At 41.0% G+C, this 19,843-nt stretch overlaps 1 protein-coding gene across 4 annotated transcripts in view; it reads right to left on the bottom strand.

The window, feature by feature from the left end:
* Positions 1-1,067: 1,067 nt before the first annotated feature.
* Positions 1,068-19,843, bottom strand: part of LOC144494879 (semaphorin-4D-like) — a 191,104-nt gene continuing 172,328 nt past the window's right edge. For 2 of the 4 annotated variants that reach the window (XM_078214378.1, XM_078214379.1), the window contains 3 exons: positions 9,562-9,768; positions 5,881-5,978; positions 1,068-3,016 (listed from right to left, as the gene is read on the bottom strand). In XM_078214378.1, coding sequence (XP_078070504.1) covers positions 2,987-3,016; positions 5,881-5,978; positions 9,562-9,768 — 335 coding nt within the window. In that variant the 3' untranslated portion in view covers positions 1,068-2,986. Of the gene's footprint in view, positions 3,017-5,880; positions 5,979-9,319; positions 9,769-19,843 lie in introns of those variants that run through there. The other 2 variants (XM_078214380.1, XM_078214377.1) reach the window with 2 other exon arrangements.

Raw genomic sequence — 19,843 nt, 5'->3', positions numbered from 1 at the left:
TCATTGGAGTTCGGAACATTGGGTGGCCAATGAAAATAAGGCAATGTCAAATGAGGGTCAGATTTGGCTTGAAATCCATCCTTGATCTGCCACTATAACTTCCCCGAATTGAGATCCCTTCAGCACCAGATGCTCAAGGATAACTTGCCCTCCCAACAAAAATTCAAACGTGCAGGTAATCAAGAAGGCAAATGGAATGTTGGCCTTTATCGCGAGAGGGATGGAGTATAAAAGCAGGGAGGTCATGCTGCAACTGTACAGGGTACTGGTGAGGCCGCACCTAGAGTACTGTGTACAATTTTGGTCCCCTTATTTAAGAAAGGATATATTAGCTTTGGAGGGGGTACAGAGAAGGTTCACCAGGTTGATTCCGGAGATGAGGGGGTTAGCTTATGAGGAGAGATTGAGTAGACTGGGCCTGTACTCATTGGAGTTTAGAAGGTTGAGGGGAGATCTTATAGAGACATATAAGATAATGAAGGGGCTAGACAGAGTAGAAGCAGCGAGGTTATTTCCACTTACAATGGAAACAAGAACTAGGGGGCATAGCCTCAAAATACGGGGGAGCCAATTTAGAACAGAGTTGAGGAGGAACTTCTTCTCCCAGAGGCTATTGAATCTTTGGAATTCTCTGCCTAATGAAGCAGTAGAGACTACCTTGTTAAATGTGTTTAAGTCACAGATAGATAGATTTTTAACCATTAAGGGTTATGGGGAGCGGGTGGGTAAGTGGAACTGAACCCACTATCAGATCAGCCATGATCCTATTGAATGGCAGAGCAGGCTTGAGGGGCTAGATGGCCTACTCCTGCTCCTATTTCTTATGTTCTTATGTAATATTCCTGCCAGGAGAAACGAGCGAAAGGACTGGTTGATTAGCACTGGACTCCACTTTCCATTGTCACTACCACATCTTGTATTTTTCAAATACTGTCAAAACATTGTGATGTATTAATATTTTATAGTTCAAGAGAGAGAAAAGCCAGATGAGGTATCCACTGTGATGTGCAATAAATCTCAGCTTATTAAGGTGGACATTGTTAAGAATGCAAACATTAAACATCTTAATAGGTTGTATCACCAAGTCTCTTTATTACGTTTCACAATAATGCCATGACAGGAAGAAAGAAACGAACATTGCTGAACTTTGTAAATGCACAGATATGAATGAATGAACATGTATTTAGGTGGCTCCTTTACATGACCTCAGATTCTCAGAGTTCTTTACAGCCAATGAAGTATTTTTGTAACGTAAAGGATGTGGCAGATAGTTTGTGCACAGCAAACTTCCACAAACAGTAGTAGATAAAGACCAGATGATGCTTTGTAATAGTGGTTGAAGGATAAATATTGGTCAGGATGCCAGAAGAAATTCTCCAGCTCATCTTCAATTGTGCCACATGATCCTTTAAGTCCTCGAGAAGACAATTTGGGCCTCCAACTGAGCCACAGCTGACAAAACATTTTAATTTGCTTCTATTTCACAATGCAATGTTGTCCCATAATTGTGCCACTCATGTTGCATATTAACTGGGTGAGTATCAAGCAACAGGATAAGGTTACTTAGAATTGTAGGTTCACACACCCACATAAGTTGGTGTTGCCCTGGACATTCATAGGATACTCAGATTCTACAAAGAAAAGTCCCAAAATATGACCGGAAATGTGCTTCCGCATGGGGAGCGGGAGTTGTACTGTTCTGACTACTTAAACTCCTGTGAGATGATGATATGCACTACCTTGAAATCTTCATCTCTTAGCCCAATTAAGAATTGAAAAAACCTTACCTGTAAAAGGGCTAACAAATACAGATACCAGTAACATTTCAGGTCCTGTAGTTCAAGATTCAGGGCCAGTGTTTGTAAGAACTATGACAACGATCCTCATGGTTTTTCTACATCTTTATGGCTCTTGACAGCTCTTCAGCTTTGTTGACCTTTAGTGTTATTTCTCCGATAATAAGTGTGGAAATTATAGCATGCATTTTACTGATGCAAAGTAGTACAACCTTATATACATTCAAACACATCTGAAAATCTCTTGCACTTTATTTAAAATCTCAGGATCAAATTCAGACTCTTTCATCAAAAGAATACATGTTTTACACACAATATAACAGTTTTGGTAAAATTCCACATAGTAATGATAACTTAAATTTGTTTTGTAGAGAGTAGGAGTGGCATTTTAGCCATGTTTTCTATCTGAGACTAAAGCATTATTTCATTACCAGTAATTGTTATGAAATACCATGACAGCATGTCCAGCAGTGTGCATTGTTACTTCTCTTGGTTGGAAATCTTTATAATTAAGATTTTTATGATAGCTATGTGCTTAAAAAGAGTTCTTAGTTCCTGGCTTATATTTAAGCAAACATCTTCGCTGCAAATTAAAATGAATGATCCAGTATTGTAAAATTATTCTAATCTCTAGTAGTAAGGAAAATAGTGCATCGAGAACTGGATTCCATTTCTCTAAACTAACATCTCCTTATAACATCTCCAATAAATTTGCCATGTAAATGAGTAATATCTGACGTGGAGTATTTCACTCCACAATGGAACTCTGTTCCACGGTGCTCATTTTCTTTGCAGATTTCACAGGCACAAGCAAGTATAACAACCATCATTGTGATTGATAAACAGTAGGGAACCTCAGGCACTGTTACTTCTGTTAAATATACAATTTTTGGTGAGTAACAAGCTTTACAATTGGCTTTAAGTTGGTCACATCTAGGGTACTGTAGACTTGAGTCAAAGAAGCACATACATAAGCTCATTACACTTTGGCTGACTGGAAATAGTCTTAGAATTTTCATGATACATAGCTATAATAAGCTACAAATTCAGTAAATTGTGCTGTTATCCTTTCAAAGTTCAAAAAAGAGCTCTTCTGCCATTGACAAGGTTAAATTTATTCACTTGCTGGTGCTGGGAACAAAATGACAGCTGAGCTTCATTAATCAAATACAAATCCTTTCCTGTGCATCTTATTTCAAGTTCTCCTCGTCACAGCTGTCCTGTAAGAAGAGTTTTGAAAAAAATGGTTATAGTTCACTTCATAGTTAAGATAGTTGAGTTGTTGGAGTTTAAGATTGCAACAGATTCCACTGCGCTGAAAAGATCCAGTGGCATAGTTAGTTCTTCAACAGTGGCAAAGTAACCTGTGGCCTGGACTAAAGCTCCCCAGAATGATCTGGGGATTTCTGTTCCATGGATTTCATCTTGCCTGATGTTAATTTCATTTCGGCACTAACTCTAGGGGATATACAGCATCTAGCAACAGCGACGTCAACAGGTAGGTTAAGCAGTTTGATCGAAGCATTCTCAGAACAGCAAGCCAGAAGCAAAATACACAGATTATCCTCCACATTTTGAGCAAAATAAAGATTAGGATATACACATGGGAATTAAGGTAGAAGCTGAATTTTATAAACAATTTTAAAAAATATATTTTAAACATCTGTGGAATTTTCAGGGTCAGAGGGATTGTTCAGCAATAATGATGATTTGTATATAATTTAAAAACACCATTCAACAAGGCATAAAGTTTTCTATAGTGTGATGATTGTCCCTTTAAGGAACCATCTGTACAGTAAGGGTCGGATACCTAGGGAACCAATCAGGGTGAGGGATCACTCTGGAACTTGGGTTTCTGTTCCAGAATCTTCTTGGAAGCTGACTGGTAGCCATGAGGCTGCAAGCCTCTGTATTATAGCTAAATGTAAATAAACATTGCAGTTGTTATTTGCCTAATTGGTGGAATGGAATTATTAGAGAGAGATTGTACAGTAACAACATAGAAAGTGGAAGCTCACAGGCTTGAACAGCACTTGTTGAGGAGTGGGGAAATTACTGGCAGCAACTTCTGGACTTCGACATTTGGCTGTACATGTGTGGATGCCAGAAGTCACTGTACATTTCACATTTGATGACAAATGCTCGCCATTTTGCAATCATTACAATTACAAAATCCAGGCCAATTGGTTCAGTGTCACAAAGTGGGAAAGCGCAGATTAGTGCCTGGAAATTCCCGATATGATCTTCTACTTTTACTAAGGCAAGAAACTTGCTTTGTCATAGCAAGTCAGTGAATATTAGGAAGTCAATCTAGATGGTTTGATTCTAACATCCAGTTGAAGCTTGATACTGCTCTGAGCATTGTTTTATAATCTGCGTCCTTGATTTGAGTAATATCACATGCTGAGATTGAACAGGGGATGGTGAGGGAGAGCAGAGATGATGTTGGGGAGGGTGCATAAAGAGGTAGGCCTAAAAAAAGCAGAAAAAGGAGCATGGGAAAGGAGGAAAAACTGAGCAAGAGCTTTTGTATGAAGAACGGTCTGACGTAAATCTGCTTTTTCTTACTTTGAATCTGTACCCTCTTGTCCTCCTCAAGCAATTTAGATTGAAGTAATTTCCTAGATTTAACATTGCCATAGAGCTTACTAGTTTCTTTATTTCCAAAGATCATCTCCCAGACGTCTTCTATTAAAGGAAAGGTTTGCATGATATAATTGTTGGACACTAGCCCATTTTAAAAAAACCTACTCAAGATGATTGTGTTCCATTACATGGTATTCTCAGTCACAGAACACAGCTATGACTTCACACAAAAGTGGGAAACTCACATTGACGTCAACATATTTTCTGTGCAAATTCTCGCACAGAAATTGAGAAAAAGTGTCAAGTGCCTTTAAAAACATTGTGCTTACTTATTCTACAATATAACAATGTGCTGAAGCCCAGCATTTCCCAGCAACAAGATTCTATTCCCAGTTACATTTTCTCATAAAATAGCAAAGCGTTGAAAATGAGAAAAGGGCAAATTAATATCAAGCCATGAAACTCTGATATATTGCCTAGAGACTGACTCAAGATGAGCATTCTATTGGAACACAATGCCAGGGCTGGATGGAATCATATTAAACAAATTCAGGTTTATACTTAATTTTGAAGTTTTCGAATTATGGAGCCTGAAACTTCAAAAGTTAACACACACCTTTGAAAAGAATGGAATTTGCATGTCATTGTGGCTCTAACGCTGAAATCTTGGGAGGAATTTTCCCAGAAATATGACAAAGTGTCAGATTCTGACTGAAAACCAGTGCGTTTCTCCCTACAGAAACTGCCAGGTTTTCTCTCCAGATTTTCAGACCCTGTCAAAAATGAAAACCGGGGGGCTTGTTTAGCACCGTGATTCTTGAGCGTTTGGGTCTAAACACGCCAGCAGGGCTAGCTCTACAGAGATTAGGGTGTTGTTTTGAAAGGGTGCCCCTTCATCGCAAAGTGAAGAGACAGATGCAACCACCCTCCCCCCGCCCCTCTCCCCCCACTCCCGCCCCCACACACAGATATCGCCAGTAATCTTTCTTGCCCTCCCATCGTCCCCCCTGCCCCCACCCTCATCAGTACCGGGTTGGCATTGCCAGGGTACCAGAGGGTAGTGCCAGGGCATTGCCCTGCCATTTCCCTGACCACCCGGTGGCTACACTGGCCTCCGCACCCTTGGCATGGTCATCTCGGGAGAGCAGTAGAGAATCCTGCCAGCATGACTTCATGTCGGTGGAGGGGAACATCCGACGACCCTGGGAGCAACGGCGTAAAGCCATTTATCCATTTATGAATATTAAAATCTATTAACATTGATGGTAATCAGGTTCATGCCCTTGCTGGGCGTGAACTTGATTACGTGCCATGGGGGTCAGGGAAAGATCTCATTCTGAGATCGCCCTGTGCAAATCCCATTAAGGTCCTCTCGCAAGAGTTATCGGCCATAATGGGGTTTGCGCCAGTGCTGACCGGGCCTGGGAAATTGCTCCCCGATATAGATAACTGGGAGCTCTTGAGAACAGTTGACACTTGTTTGTGCTTTTTTTCTTACCCATGACTTCATCCAAGTCTGCATCATTTGTTCATGGTCATCTATTGCCTTCCTCCATTTTGCCAGTTCCTTCGACCACTTTTTTTGGGTAAGGGTATCTAAATCAAACGTACGCAAAGTAAATGCAACAGCCCTATCAAAAAAATCTAATCTTACTATATTTGGATATTTATAATTAATATACAAATGAATCATATTTGCGTATGTACTATGCAAAGCTAGATGAGGGAGTTGAAATGAGTCAGCTTGCATCTGTTCAAGTTCAATGTTCCAATAAGAAACTAATCATTCAAGCCACCTCCACCAAATATCTGTTGGTCTGATACTAAATTAAAGTGGATGGGGATTTGCTGAACATATTGACTCTCCTGGGGATCCTAACTGTATCTCTAATCAGTGTCAAGTATGCAAAAGGAAATAATGCTGTCATTGTGAAGAGCATTTTTAGTATGCAACAAAAACACCCTATTAATTAAAAATCACTGTCAAAATAGTATAAAATACAGAAACCTGTGACTGTTGTCTAGTCACCTAGGATCCCTCATGATTCCCACTTTGAAAATGTATGTCTTGGTAGTGGTGCACCCCATGAGCTTTGGATATTATTCTTGACCAAGTTTTTGATTTCACTGAAGTATATGATCCAATAGAGTTAAAATTTCAGGTTGATGACCTCTCATGGGTTAAGTTAATGTGTACATATATATGCCAGATAAACTTGTAGAAGAGGTGACAGAGAGGGTTGATGAGAGCAATGCTGTTGATATGGTGTACATGGATTTCCAAAGGATGTTTGTTACAGTGCTGCACAACAGGCTTGTGAGTGAAGTTGTAGCTTGTTTATTAAAAGGGCAAGTAGTAACATGGATGCAAAATTAGTTTAGTGATAGGAGGCAGAAAGTAATGGTTAGTGGATGATTTTGAGCTGGAGGAAAGTTTGTACTGGAGTTCCCCAGGGTTCAGTGTTGGGACTCTTTCTCTTCCTGATATATATTAATAACCTAAGTATTGGTGTGCAAGACACAAGTTCAAAATTTGCATATGATACATAACTTGGAAGCATTGTGAACTGTGAGGAGGATAGCGTAAACTTCAAAAGGACATCAGGCAACGTGGAGAAATGTGAAGTGATTAATTTTGGAAGGAAGAACATGGAGAATCTATATAAAATAAAGGGTACAATTCTAAAGTGATTGCAGGAACAGAGGGACCTGGGTGTATATGTACATAAGTTATTAAAGATGGCAGGACAGGTTGAGTGAATGCTTTATCCTAGGCTTTATTAATAAGGGCATAGAGTTTAAGAACAGGATGCTATGTTGAACTTGTATAAGACATTAATTCAATCTCAGCTCAAGTAAAAGTTTATTTTAAAGTTTATTTATTAGTCACAAGTAGGCTTATATTAACACTACAATGAAGTTACTGCGAAAATCTCCTAGTCACTGCACTCTGGCACCTGTTTGGGTACACTGAAGGAGAATTTAGCATGGCGAATCCACCTAACCAGCACATTTTTCAGATTGTGGGAGGAAACTGCAGCACCCAGAGGAAACCCACGCAGACACGGGGAGAATGTGCAAACTCCACACAGACAGTGATCCAAGCTGGGAATCGAACCTGCATCCAGTTCTGGGCATCACACTTTAGGAAAGATGTAGAGACATCGTAAAGAGTGCGGATTCACAATAATAGTTTCAGAGAAGTTGGGATGGCTTTCCTTGGAGAATAGAAGGCTGAAGAGAGATTTGATAGAAGTATTGAAAATCATGAGGGGTCTGGACAGGGCAGTTGGGGAGAAAATGTTCCCACTCATTAAAGGATCCATAATGAGAGGAAGCCATTTGGCCCATCATGCCTGTGCTGGCTCTTTGGAAGAGCTATCCAATTAGTCACATTCCCCTGTTCTTTCCCCATAAGCCCTATAAAATCTATGTCCCTAGTTCTATTTGGGAGGCTGCTGTTGAATCTGCTTCCACCACCTTTTCAAGCAATGCATTCCAGATCTTAACAACTCACTACATAAACATTTTGGAGGTTTATGGCCGAGAACCTCTGCTATTTTCACCTTTACCTCCCACAGCAACTTAATAGGGAGCCCATTCAGACTGGATGACCTTTCTACTTTGGGTTTTACCACCCTTTACTTAAATATTTAATTAATTATACTAAGTATTCATATTATTTCAATTAATCTTTATTTTTATCCTAAATAATTGCCCTTCTACATTGCATCTGTCTTCATGAAAGATGAAGATGCTACCAAAGTTTTCATTTAGTACCTTATTCATATCCTCCACAAGATCTTCTTGATCCATAATTGGTTCCATCTTTCCTTGATCACCTTTTTACTTTTGAGTTGCCTTTTATGTTAACTGCTAATCTCATATGTTGGGTGGGATTTTACAGTCTCGCTCATCCCAAAACAGAGGTCGAAGGACCTTTCCATTGTCCGCCCCTTGCCCACTCCAATATCTGTGGCGGATGAGACGGTAAAATTCCAGCCATTGTCTTTGCCCTCTTATTCCCTTTTTCAGTTTTCCTCTAATTTTCTGTATTCGTTTTGGTTCTCGGCTGTATTATGAACCCAGCCTTTCTCATAATACACCTGACCTTAGATGCTGAGCCATACAAACCAGGAAATTCCCAACCTGTTGTCCTGGGCTGTGACAACATAAAGTACACCATAAGTCACCTACCACACATACATACATACAGATAATGCTGTATGGTAACACCTTTTAGCATTATACTTTATGATAGGGGGGTTAAGGGTGATTAATAAATTAATAACATTCTCAGCTCCTGTAGTTCCATGACAACGAGATAGGATTCTGTCAGACTCCCGAGACTACTCCACATTACACAATGGAAGATTGAGGGTTTTTTTTAAACAGACATTAACTTTGCAGATTTATTGCATTTCTTTGTGTGGCCTGCAATTGCGCCCATAGGAATCCATTTATCTTATTTTGCAATGTGTATTATTGAAAACATTATTAAAAGATTTACAAATGTTTAATTTCAGCAATATAATGCAGAAAAATGCTTGCATTAAACCATTGCATTTTAAATTATTTATATATGTATAGATATTTTGTATTGTTGCAAAAGGCGCTCCTTCCTAGCTGCCCAGTGTCTACCCTCTGAAAGTTCCAACTGACCCAAAACACAATCGCCCTCACATCTTTGCTGACCCACTTTGGCTAGAGGTTTCCAACATCCTCTATGGTCAACTGGAAATCTCCTTCCACACCCTTAAATCCTCTTCAATCTGTTCTTTTGTGCATCCCCTTCACTCCACCATTGGTGGTAGAACCATCAGCCCTGTGGCTCTGTTCCCTGGAACTCCAACATTAAAACTTCCTGCCTTGGTACCATTAACCTTGGCAGCACCAATCTTTTCAATTAAGCTTCAGTTACCTCTCCAAATCGCTTCTTTCATGTTGGATTTCTATTGTTTATTTATTCCGCTAGATTCTAATTACAATGAAGAGTCATTATCAAGATCTCGAGTTATGCCATCACCATGGAAACAGAACTAGCTTGTGCTGAGACTGACAGACAGATAAGAGAGGCCCAGGGGTTTGTGCAGGTCACAGAATTCAGACTGGTTATCATTTGGGGGAAGAGGGTAAATGGCCTTGGGACATTTTCTGTGCAAGTTGTTTCTTTGCTTACCTTCAACTACAATGAGTACATTTGAGTTTGCTTTTCCTTTTTTGGATATAACATGACAATGATATTGTGTGTCAGCTGTTACTGTGTCCTTCAGCCAGCTGATAACATGGATACTTCTCCCATCTTTTAATGGCTGACTTTGCTGCTTAATGGAATCAGTCACTCTTTGACCATTTTTCTTCCAAATAAAGTGCAAATCTTTGGGTCCTGTGGAAAGTAATGATTTTATAAATTATCACATTTGTTTCCTGGTTTCTCCTCCCAAGTTGCTCCCTTTTACGGTTCTCAAAATTATATCATCCAATCAGGAGAGATGCCATGAGTGTAGATTTGTGACTGGCTGTCAGAAGAGACAACTGCAGATCGATCTGGATGGTGTTAGTGAAGTGGATTGCCAAGTGATGTGCCGTGCTGACTGTCAGTGAAAGTCAACTGGGGCAAGTGAGCTCGAGTGAGCACAAACCTATGATTTAGCTGCTTGGATGAAATATCTGGAGATACAATGGCACTCAGTGGATTCCTCCTCAAGTGATGACACACAGGCCAGTGAAGGTATGGAATTGCTGCAGACATTGCGTACTACATTTTCTTGCCAGGGAGTTCTTGCCCAAGTATGTTGAATCAAACTTTATTGAACGATATTAGAATGTTGGCCGTTACTTAAAAATAATTTGAATAACCACTAAACTGGTAGCTTTGCCAGTTCTTTCTCAGTACCAACAGATCTTCATCTTCCCATTGCTGTACTTTTATTAACTTTTATAGTTACAGCAGGCATATTAGATGACTCGAATGTGCTGTAATAAAGTCACAGGAGCAGTTCCCTTCAATATTTTCAGTTTTAATGTTCACTATAGCTCAGATTATAACATGCCTTATAATCCTGGTATATAAGATTGGAGTGAAGTTTATGGCCAAGAGCAATTAAACATAGGCGTATATATCAACCATGATATACAAGGCTTAGCAAAAAGGATTGATGTACATTCCCCATCCAGTTTGTGCCTGCATTACAGGCAATGTTATATTGATAAAGGCAACTTTGCAGTTATTCCAGGTGGTCTGTTAAAACAGGCATGATGGTTTTTACATGTCTAAATGAGAGGCCAATCATCTGTTTTAGCTCCTTGCAGAAACTGGTTTGAATTGAGCTTTTTGGTGGAGCCACAAGGAACAGAAGTGCCCCCTCCCCCCAACTCCACAGATCCACTATCAGCAACCTCCACCAACTCCTCCATCATCACCACACCCACAGGTTACCAACTTTCCAGCATTGGCCTGGACTATCCTGGAATGGAAGCAGTTGCGAGCAACCCTGGAGAAAAATCTTTGGGCATTAAGTGTTTTTTTCCCCATGTTCTTGAATGTTGGAGATAGGCGAAAAGTAATCTGAAAATCAAGCTATTTTACTGAGAGTCAAGAAGCATCCAATTGGATATTGAAGAGTCTCTTCACTTTGCAATTGGCTTGGCAAGGAAGGCAGTGCACCGTGAACACGCTGGGTGGCCAATGCCAGGTGTATAAGGCCGGGAAACTGAAGGTGGGAAGTCAGGTGAACATATTCCCAGCAGTTTCATCAATCAAAGTTGACAACCCTAAGCCCCACCCATTGCTACCAATAACTCACCGTCTGGGAATTACCGTAGGGCCTTTGCCAGCTAGTGCAGTAAACAGTCCATTAACCAAGAATTAAAATGCACAAGTTGCCTGTAGAGGCATGACTGGCACTGACAGCTCCTGTATAAAGTACAAGAGGCCTAAGGACTAATTTCAAGCCTCCGGCGTTCCAGTTGGGGTATGCCACTGATTATAGACTTGATATAGCCACAACCAATATCCATTCTGCACACTGACTAAGCAGCTTAGGATATAAATAAAGAGTTAGTTATTCTTCCATGTACATATTGATTAAAATATCTCGTCACTCTGCTGCATTTCTTTGACTTTGAATTTTAGATCTTGTCCTTTGATAATTTCTTCAACCAAAAGAGAAAATGCTGGAAAATCTCAGCAGGTCTGGCAGCATCTGTAAGGGGAGAAAAGAGCTGACGTCGAGTCCAGATGACCCTTTGTCAAAGGCAGTCAAAGCTTTGACAAAGGGTCATCCGGACGCGAAATGGCAGCTCTTTTCTCCCCTTATAGATGCTGCCAGACCTGCTGAGATTTTCCAGCATTTTCTCTTTTGGTTTCGGATTACAGCATCCGCAGTAATTTGCTTTTATCCGATAATTTTTTCAAAGTTCACAACTATCAAAAGAATATTTGAGATGGTGTTTTTCTGTGCCCTCTTCAGAACAACACAAAGCATAGAAAGAGTCCATTGAGCTCACCATATCTATGCTTGCTTAACAAAAACTGAAACACAAATTCCAAAGTAAGAGAAATGCTAAACAATTATTTGTCTTAAAGCTTCCAATTTCTGATCGAGTTCAAAAGGCTGCATAGCAAGAACACCTTAAATAACCCCTTACAAAATCAGCTTAGTTTTACTTATCATCTGCTTGTTTTATGAAAGCTTATTCCTGTTAAATCTTTGTAAGCTTGTTGTAACTATAGCTAAGGATTATTACAAAGTTTGAAAATGAAGCAAATTACTTTTTGATTTTTATTCGTTGAAATCCTGTTACGAATTTGATCCAAACTCTTTAAGCGCTTGCAGCAATAGGTCACCGTTTGGAAAAGAATATCCATTCTCATTTCAAATTGATGGGTGGGATTTTCCGGCTGCACTCACCCCAAAACCAGAAAATCCCACCCAAGGTCAATGGATCTTTGCATAACGGCCCCCCTCAATCCTACAATTCTCGTGGCATGCAGGATGGGAAAATTCCCCCCTGATGTTTTTTTAATATATTTTCTTGGTCCAAAGATGTGCAGGGTCAGTGTACTGGCTATGCTAAATTGTCCCTTATTGTCCAAAGATGTGTAGGTTAGGAGGATTAGCAGGGTAAAATGCAGGGTTACGAGAATAGGGCCTGGGTGGGATGCTCTGTCAGAGAGTCGGTGCAGACTTGATGGGTCGAGTGGCCTCCTTCTGCACTGTAGGGATTCTATGATACATTGTTATGTAGTGTGACGGGTGTGTCAGCATCAAGGTTCAGCTAAAACACAACCAAATGTAAAATAATGGCTCCCTCTAATCTGTACCAACTGGAGGTAATTTTTGCCTTCACTACCACAGAAACGGGACTTCTCCCACCTCTATCAGTACTTTGTGTGTTCACCTTCAGTCCTGCTCTCTTTAACAATTAAAAATCTCTGTCAAGGGGGCAGCATGTTGCTGTTCACTCAACATAGTTTGGCTGAAAATGTTCAATGTGTTTGCTGGAATAAGGAGGGACTATGGTGAAACCCTGTGAAAGGCATGTTCCTGTATCCTGTTGACCATTAAATGTAAATGCAAATTTGTATTGATCGTCTCGACATCTGGAAATTGACCAAAATCCATTTGAAATATCTAGCACAGAGAACAGTGTGGTGGTTGAGGATATGGTTGCGATCAAGTCTGCCATTGCAGCTACCTTGGGTATGCAGGCAATGTTCTTCCTTGAAAGACCCAATAATCCACTGTCAACATCCGTGACCCATCTGGTTTATGAACTGGCCAAATAGGAGAATTGATATGCATGGCTATTGGTCTTAATATCCTTTGCTTTATTAAAAGGAATCAACCATAGTATCAACTAAAGTATAAAGGAATCAACCATCTGCCTCACCTCCCATGGGAAATAGTACTGTCTTTGATATTGTGACATGGGCTTCGGTCAATTCCAACTTCCATTCTTCTAACTCATTCACAATTATTTTTGTGCGGGACAGAAGTTTCTCCATTCTGTGCTGCTGTCACCACAAGGTCAGTTAAATTGTACGACCATAACCTTGCTATCTGTTTCAACTGTTTATGTTTTATTGGGGGAATAAGGAAAGTTTCTTTCCGTCTTCTATTCCCCTCCAAAAGCAGCAATTGCAAAAATTAACTGCAGCATCATGTGTCTTCATCCAATCAGATCCTAATATTTTGACCGGTATCTGACCATTTGATTAATATACACGGCCACTGAGTTTGTAGTGGTCCCACATCAATCTCCAGGGGAACAGAGAGTTTCCCATTGAACTATCCCTGGCAAAACCCTCTTGGGAATAAGGTGCCCCACTTGGCCAAGGACTGTTTAAATGGAGCCTCATAATAAATAACTGAGATGCTCCTGTGTCCACCAAATAATTTCCACCATGCCCCAGTACCTTGACAAACATGCAAAGTCACCCGTAAGAATCATACTGGAGTGAACACAAGTATTCAGGCTGGGAGCAGCCCTGTCATTGGTGAATGGGACACAGTGTGGATGGGTAGCTAAGTAAGACCTCCCTACTCACAGTCACAATCAGTCCCTTTGTCTTTATTGCAGTCACAATTGCTGCTATCTGTTCTTCCAAATCCTGATTCTAAACCTCTATCCCCGATTTTCCCTTTCCCTGAGGGAACTTTGCACTTCCCCTTCTAAGTGGCTGTTTTTGAAAGTGGCCTGGAAGACCAAAATTAACATAGAAACATAGGAAATAGGAGCAGGATTAAGCCATTCGGCCCTTCGAGCCTGCTCCGCCATTTGTTATGATCATGGCTGATCATCCAACTTAACAGCCTGAATCCCCCTTCTCCCTTCCCCCACCCCACATCCTTTGATCCCCTTTGCCCCAAGAGTTATATCCAACTTCTTCTTGAAATCATACAATGAATTTCACAAGCTACCACTCTCTAGGTGAAGAAATTTCTCACCTCAGTCCTAAAAGATTTACCCCATTTCCTTAGACTATGACCCCTGGTCTGGACACCCACGCCATTGGGAACAGCCTTCTTGCATCTACCTTGTCTAGTCCTGTTGGAATTTTATTGGTTTTTAATGAGATCCCCCCTCATTCTTCTGAACTCCAGTGAACATCATCCTAATTGACTCAATCTCTCCTCATACATCAGTCCTGCCATCCAGGAATCAGTCTGGTAAACCTCGCTGCGCTCCCTCCATAGCAAGAGCATCCTTTCTCAGATGAGACCAAAACTGTACACAATATTTCAGGTGTGGTTTTAGCAAGGCCCTGTATAACCGCAGCAAGACATCCCTGCTCCTGTACTCAAATCTTCTCCCTTTGAAGGCCAACATATCATATGCCTTCTTTATTGCCTGCTGCATCTTCATGCTTACTTTTGGCAACCGGCGTATGAGGATGCCCAGGTCTCGTTGCACATTCCCGTCTCTTAATTTATAGCCATTAAGATAATAATCTGCCTTCCTATTTTTGTTACCAAAGTGGATAACCCTCACATTTATCCACATATATACTGCATCTGCCATGCATTTACCCACTCACACACTTGTCCAAATCAAACTGATTAAAATACTTCAGACTGGTCATTTACCTTGCCGAGTACTTCCTGCTTCCACTCTTATCACCTCCACCTTCCCCTTCTCCCTATAACCTCTTGCCATTTTCGTTCTCAGGGTCATTTTTCATACCACTAATTTCTTGGTTGTAATCTGACGTTCTGGGTCAAAATCTTCAAACCCTCTTATATATGATACAGCATGGCTAACAAAGGCCCAGAGCCAGTGATTGAGGGCCTGTCCCTGGAAGTTGTCTTGATCTGCACCAACTACTATATTCGTTCCAGCATAAACAGACCACAGCAAATACATTCGGACGCGCATCCGGTAGCTGCTGAGTTTGTTCCAGAGGGCTTTCCCCTTCCCAAACCCATAGACTCCTCAATCCAAAGTTTTTATACAATCCCATGTACCCTCTCTCATTTTTTTCTTCTTTAGGCAGAACCTGGTAAACCTCCGGAGCTAAAAAGTAAATAAGGACAATTTGTTCTCTTCATTCTCATTGAATCCACGTAATCCTGAGAGTCGATCAGTTTCCAGGAATTGTCCTTAAGGCTGTTCCCCTCTTTCCAATTTCTTAATGTTGCTGGCCATCCACTCTAATCCCTCTGAAGTATATGGAGCAATACACAGTCTGCCCAAGGTCCTAATGTCTCTATTGGTGCACCTGCAATGGCTGGTTGGTATCTAGGCTGCCACACTAGTACCATTGTTCCTGGTCTCCCTGTTGGACAGTCAGTCATTTGTTCATCACTATCCTCCCACCTCTATCTGTACTTTTAGTGTTCACTTTTAGTCTCTGTCAAGCTGGCGATGAGAAGAATTTTCTTAGAGGGTTGTGAATATTTGCTTTACCCATGTGTACATCAAAAGTTGCCATTTTCTCTCTGTTAGGCAAAGGGAATTTGCTGCAGTAATTTTCTTGTGTTTTAAAAACTTATTTTAGCCACTGAATTTTCCCTCTTGGCTTCAAGTAAATTCTTCAGATTTGGACTCTGGTCAGATTGTTCATATTTGGTTTGGTCTATCCTCAACCTGAGCTCTCAATCTCTGTTACCAACAGGAGAGAAAGGCACTGTGAACTTCTTTCCTCTCACCAGCTGTCCGTAAGCAGAAGGTGTTTTGAATGATTTTTAAAGTAGGCTGTGGTGCATCTTCCCAAACCCCCAGTTTGTTAAATCTAATTTAATAATAGCACACAGCAAGCTCGAGTTATAACTAACTCAGAAGATTAGATTTTTCACGCCTGGGATGGGGAGGGTGTTAGCAATTTCCCACTCCAATGCACACACTCACTGTAAGAGGGAGGGCAGAAAATAGCTTTACAGCTCGGAGTAGTAACAGTACAAGAGCCACAAATTAATATTAGTTCACAGAATTATCAGGAGTCACACGTAGGAGCTCCGGTTCAGGTGTCTGGAGACCAGGGGTGTAGAGTTCTCATTATAGTTGGTGCCGATACTGCAATATGAAGTTGATACAGAGAGACTGGGTCAGTCCTCCAGGTGATAGTAGGAAATGTCCCAGCAGATACGAGGACCAAACTGTTTATTCAGCCTGGAACTCTGTTTCTTGTTGTTTCACTAAGGGTTTCTTCATTCTCAAAAGAACAAGGAGGATTTCACTCGAGTCATGTGACATTTTCTACATAATGATTTCAAAAGAGCTTTTATTTCAGGACCGATATCAGAGTCATTAGATTTTGAGAGAGTTGCCATCCACATTGTCTTTCCAACACCAGACATGCATTGTCTAGAGACTGACCTTCTGACGCCACTAGAGGGATAAGCTTATCAGTATGCAAATAGCATCCAGTCCCTACACTGGTCCCATTTTGCAATGGATCTGGACAGACCCAGGTGTGAGAAAAGTAACAGCGCTGCAGCCATCATGAGCTTCGATCTGCAAGTTCGTGAAGGGATTTGTTTGTTCTTGTAACTCCTGGTGGTAGTTTCCAGAACAAGGGGAAAATCCTGTAGTCAGGTGACTTGTGTTTTTGTTTGGTCCATTTTAATGACACCAAAAAGAATAAAGTTTTGATGCATACAGTTTTTGATTTACTTCCATGTCATTTTGATCTAAGTTACTGCATCAAAAGATTCATTTAGATCAGCTAAGCACAATGTGTCTTTTACAAATGTTTTAACTCTAATTAGCTCTAATAGAAGTGCTTGATAATTTTTTCCCCGATTACAGTTACAAAACCCTTAACCATTGAAGTTACTAGGAATGTCCTTGCACCATTTCTTGAACAAGGGTACCACACTCAGTACTTTGCAATCCTCTGTATCCAAGGAAGATTATGGCAGTCCCTCCCACCATCTCATCTCAACTTCCCTTTGCAATCTGAGATGTGCGCCATTCAGGCAAGGAAAAGCAGGATCTGATGAGCAGTCTTGCACTTACAACTTGGGTAAGCTCTAAGACAGCAATTGCAATGAACTCTTGAACTTCTAACTTTCTAAAGTTTCTAACAAAATAATGCCTTAACCATGCAAGTTGAAGCAAAGACAGGCCTTGCCGGGTACAATTCAGCAGGTACATCTGAACATGGAAAGAAGACTTCATCAGAATTCAAAAATGTCAACGCAGCTTTTGTTTTTACAAGATTCAGCCACATGATGAAGGTATATCAAGCCTATTTGATTTTGTGCTTTCAAAGATCCAACTTACTTCCCTTTATAGCATCTCAGACTTTAAATATTGCTGTGGCAGATGTATTTATCCACTTTCATTTTAGCATACTCAGTTTCCTCTCTTTTTTTCATTTGCCTGTCTTTTTTTTAAATATCTATAGATAGAACTATAGAATCCCTACAGTGCAGAAGGAGGCCATTCGGCCCATCGAGTCTGCACCGACCACAATCCCACCCAGGCCCTACCCCCACATAATTTACCCGCTAATCCCTCTAACCTACGCATCTGAGGACTCTAAGGGGCAATTTTTAACCTGGCCAATCAACCTAACCCGCACATCTTTGGACTGTGGGAGGAAACCGGAGCACCCGGAGGAAACCCACGCAGACACGAGGAGAATGTGCAAACTCCACACAGAACGAGCCGGGAATCGAACCCGGGACCCTGGAGCTGTGAAGCAGCAGTGCTAACCACTGTGCTACCGTGCCGCCCGTCTTGTGTCAGGAGTAATTGTCTGCCTAGCAACCAGATTGTGTTGTTAATGAATTTTTAATATATTCATTAATTATTTAGTGATATCAAACTTCACTTTCCAGCTGACTCCACACATTCACAGGACCCCGTACAATATCCTTATCCTTCATTTAACTCCACTATCCTTACCCTCAATCTGCAACTCACTCAAACTATGATTGCTGAGTCAATTAAAATTTTCAACTCAGATCGTATTAAAATATGCATATCACAAGATATGGAACAAAAGTGAGCAACTGGAGGTAAATTAGAGTACAGGTGATCTAACCGATTGACAAAATTAGCTTAAGGGGCTGAATCTCCACAAGAAGTGATTCTGGATTGTGGGGAGAAGGGAAGGTTGAGGTAAGGATTTTTTGAGGTCTAGGGAAAGACTAACGAGATGATCACTGTTACAGTTTTTATAAGTTGGGGATAGTGTGGGTGAGTGAAGCCATCTTAAGAGATTTTGGACTTGAAAGGAAATCGTGAGGAATGGATAAAGGAGCACTGACATCAATAATACTGATAAAATAAAGATAATTAGCCTTTGCTCACAGCAGACCAAAGGTGTATATATCTCTCCATTAGGGGAGGATGATTGGTTATATATAGCACTCCACAAAGGTGTGGCAAGGCAAAGAGAGAGGCTTCCATGAACCACCACAGCCAGAATTGGGATTGAACCAGCACCGTTGGTATCATTCTGCATCACACTCTAGCCATCTAGCCAACTGAAAGACAAGAAGGGTTTTGAGGAAGTGTAATAGCATGGCACCCCTCGGGCAACGTCAAGACACTGCAGGCTTCGTTAGGAACAAAAGGTATCCATTGACAAAGAGAAATCAGGTACAGGGGATTGCAGCCCAGGGCTGCCTCAAGGCAGAGCCCCAGTTCATACATGCTTACTGCATGGCTGCTCAATGATTCTGCAGGAGAGGAGACCTCACTCTCTGGTGTGATTGGTCCCTCAAGCCAGCTGACCCTCTTCTGCTGTGCTGTCTTAAAGTCACAGAGCCACCTATCACTCGAGGGGTTGGAAGCTAGGGGTAACGCCATTTACTTATCAAGTTTCACCTTTATTGGACTAGGAGAGCAAGACAGCAGCCAGAAGCACTTCACCGGAAATGGAGAAGAGATTCCCGTTTTGGGCTCTAAAAAGAGTCAAGAACTGGCGAGGAAACAAAAAGAAACCCAAGTTTTTAGGAAAGAATATGAGCAATGGAGCAGAGGTGAGAAGTTCAATTTGAGGTCAGGAATATATTGAGACCAAAAATGGCTATGGAGGAGGATTATGGGATTAGAAGTCAAAATGTAGCTATTGCTTCGACCTGCAAGAGACATGAATTGAAAGAAACAAGATTTTTCTTGTTCATTTAGAAAGTTAGTCATTGAAGAGATGTTGCATCATGCAGACCTATATTTAGCAGACATTTCTAAATGTGTCTTTTTTTAAAACTTGAGTCCAATGCTGAGAAGTCATATGACTTCCAATTTAAATCCATTTAGGTTATAAAACTATAAATAAATGTAGGTGTGAGGCTTTGGTGAGTAAAAGCCATGCTTGGTAGAGTACAGATTTGAACAGACCAGCCAAGACCCCCGGTTCAATCTCCTAAACTGTGCTGATTAGTTGATTGCAATCACAACAGTTGTGTGGTACTACCGTTGTCCTCTCGTCTCCAAGCGTCTCTAAGGAAATTTGGCACGTCAGCTACGACTCTCGCCAACTTTTACAGATGCACCATAGAAAG

Source organism: Mustelus asterias, chromosome 6 (genome assembly GCF_964213995.1).
Source record: "Mustelus asterias chromosome 6, sMusAst1.hap1.1, whole genome shotgun sequence".
NCBI classification, from domain to species: Eukaryota; Metazoa; Chordata; class Chondrichthyes; order Carcharhiniformes; family Triakidae; genus Mustelus; species Mustelus asterias.
Note: the sequence above shows the minus strand (reverse complement) of the source record. Positions and strands in the feature narration are given on the sequence as shown.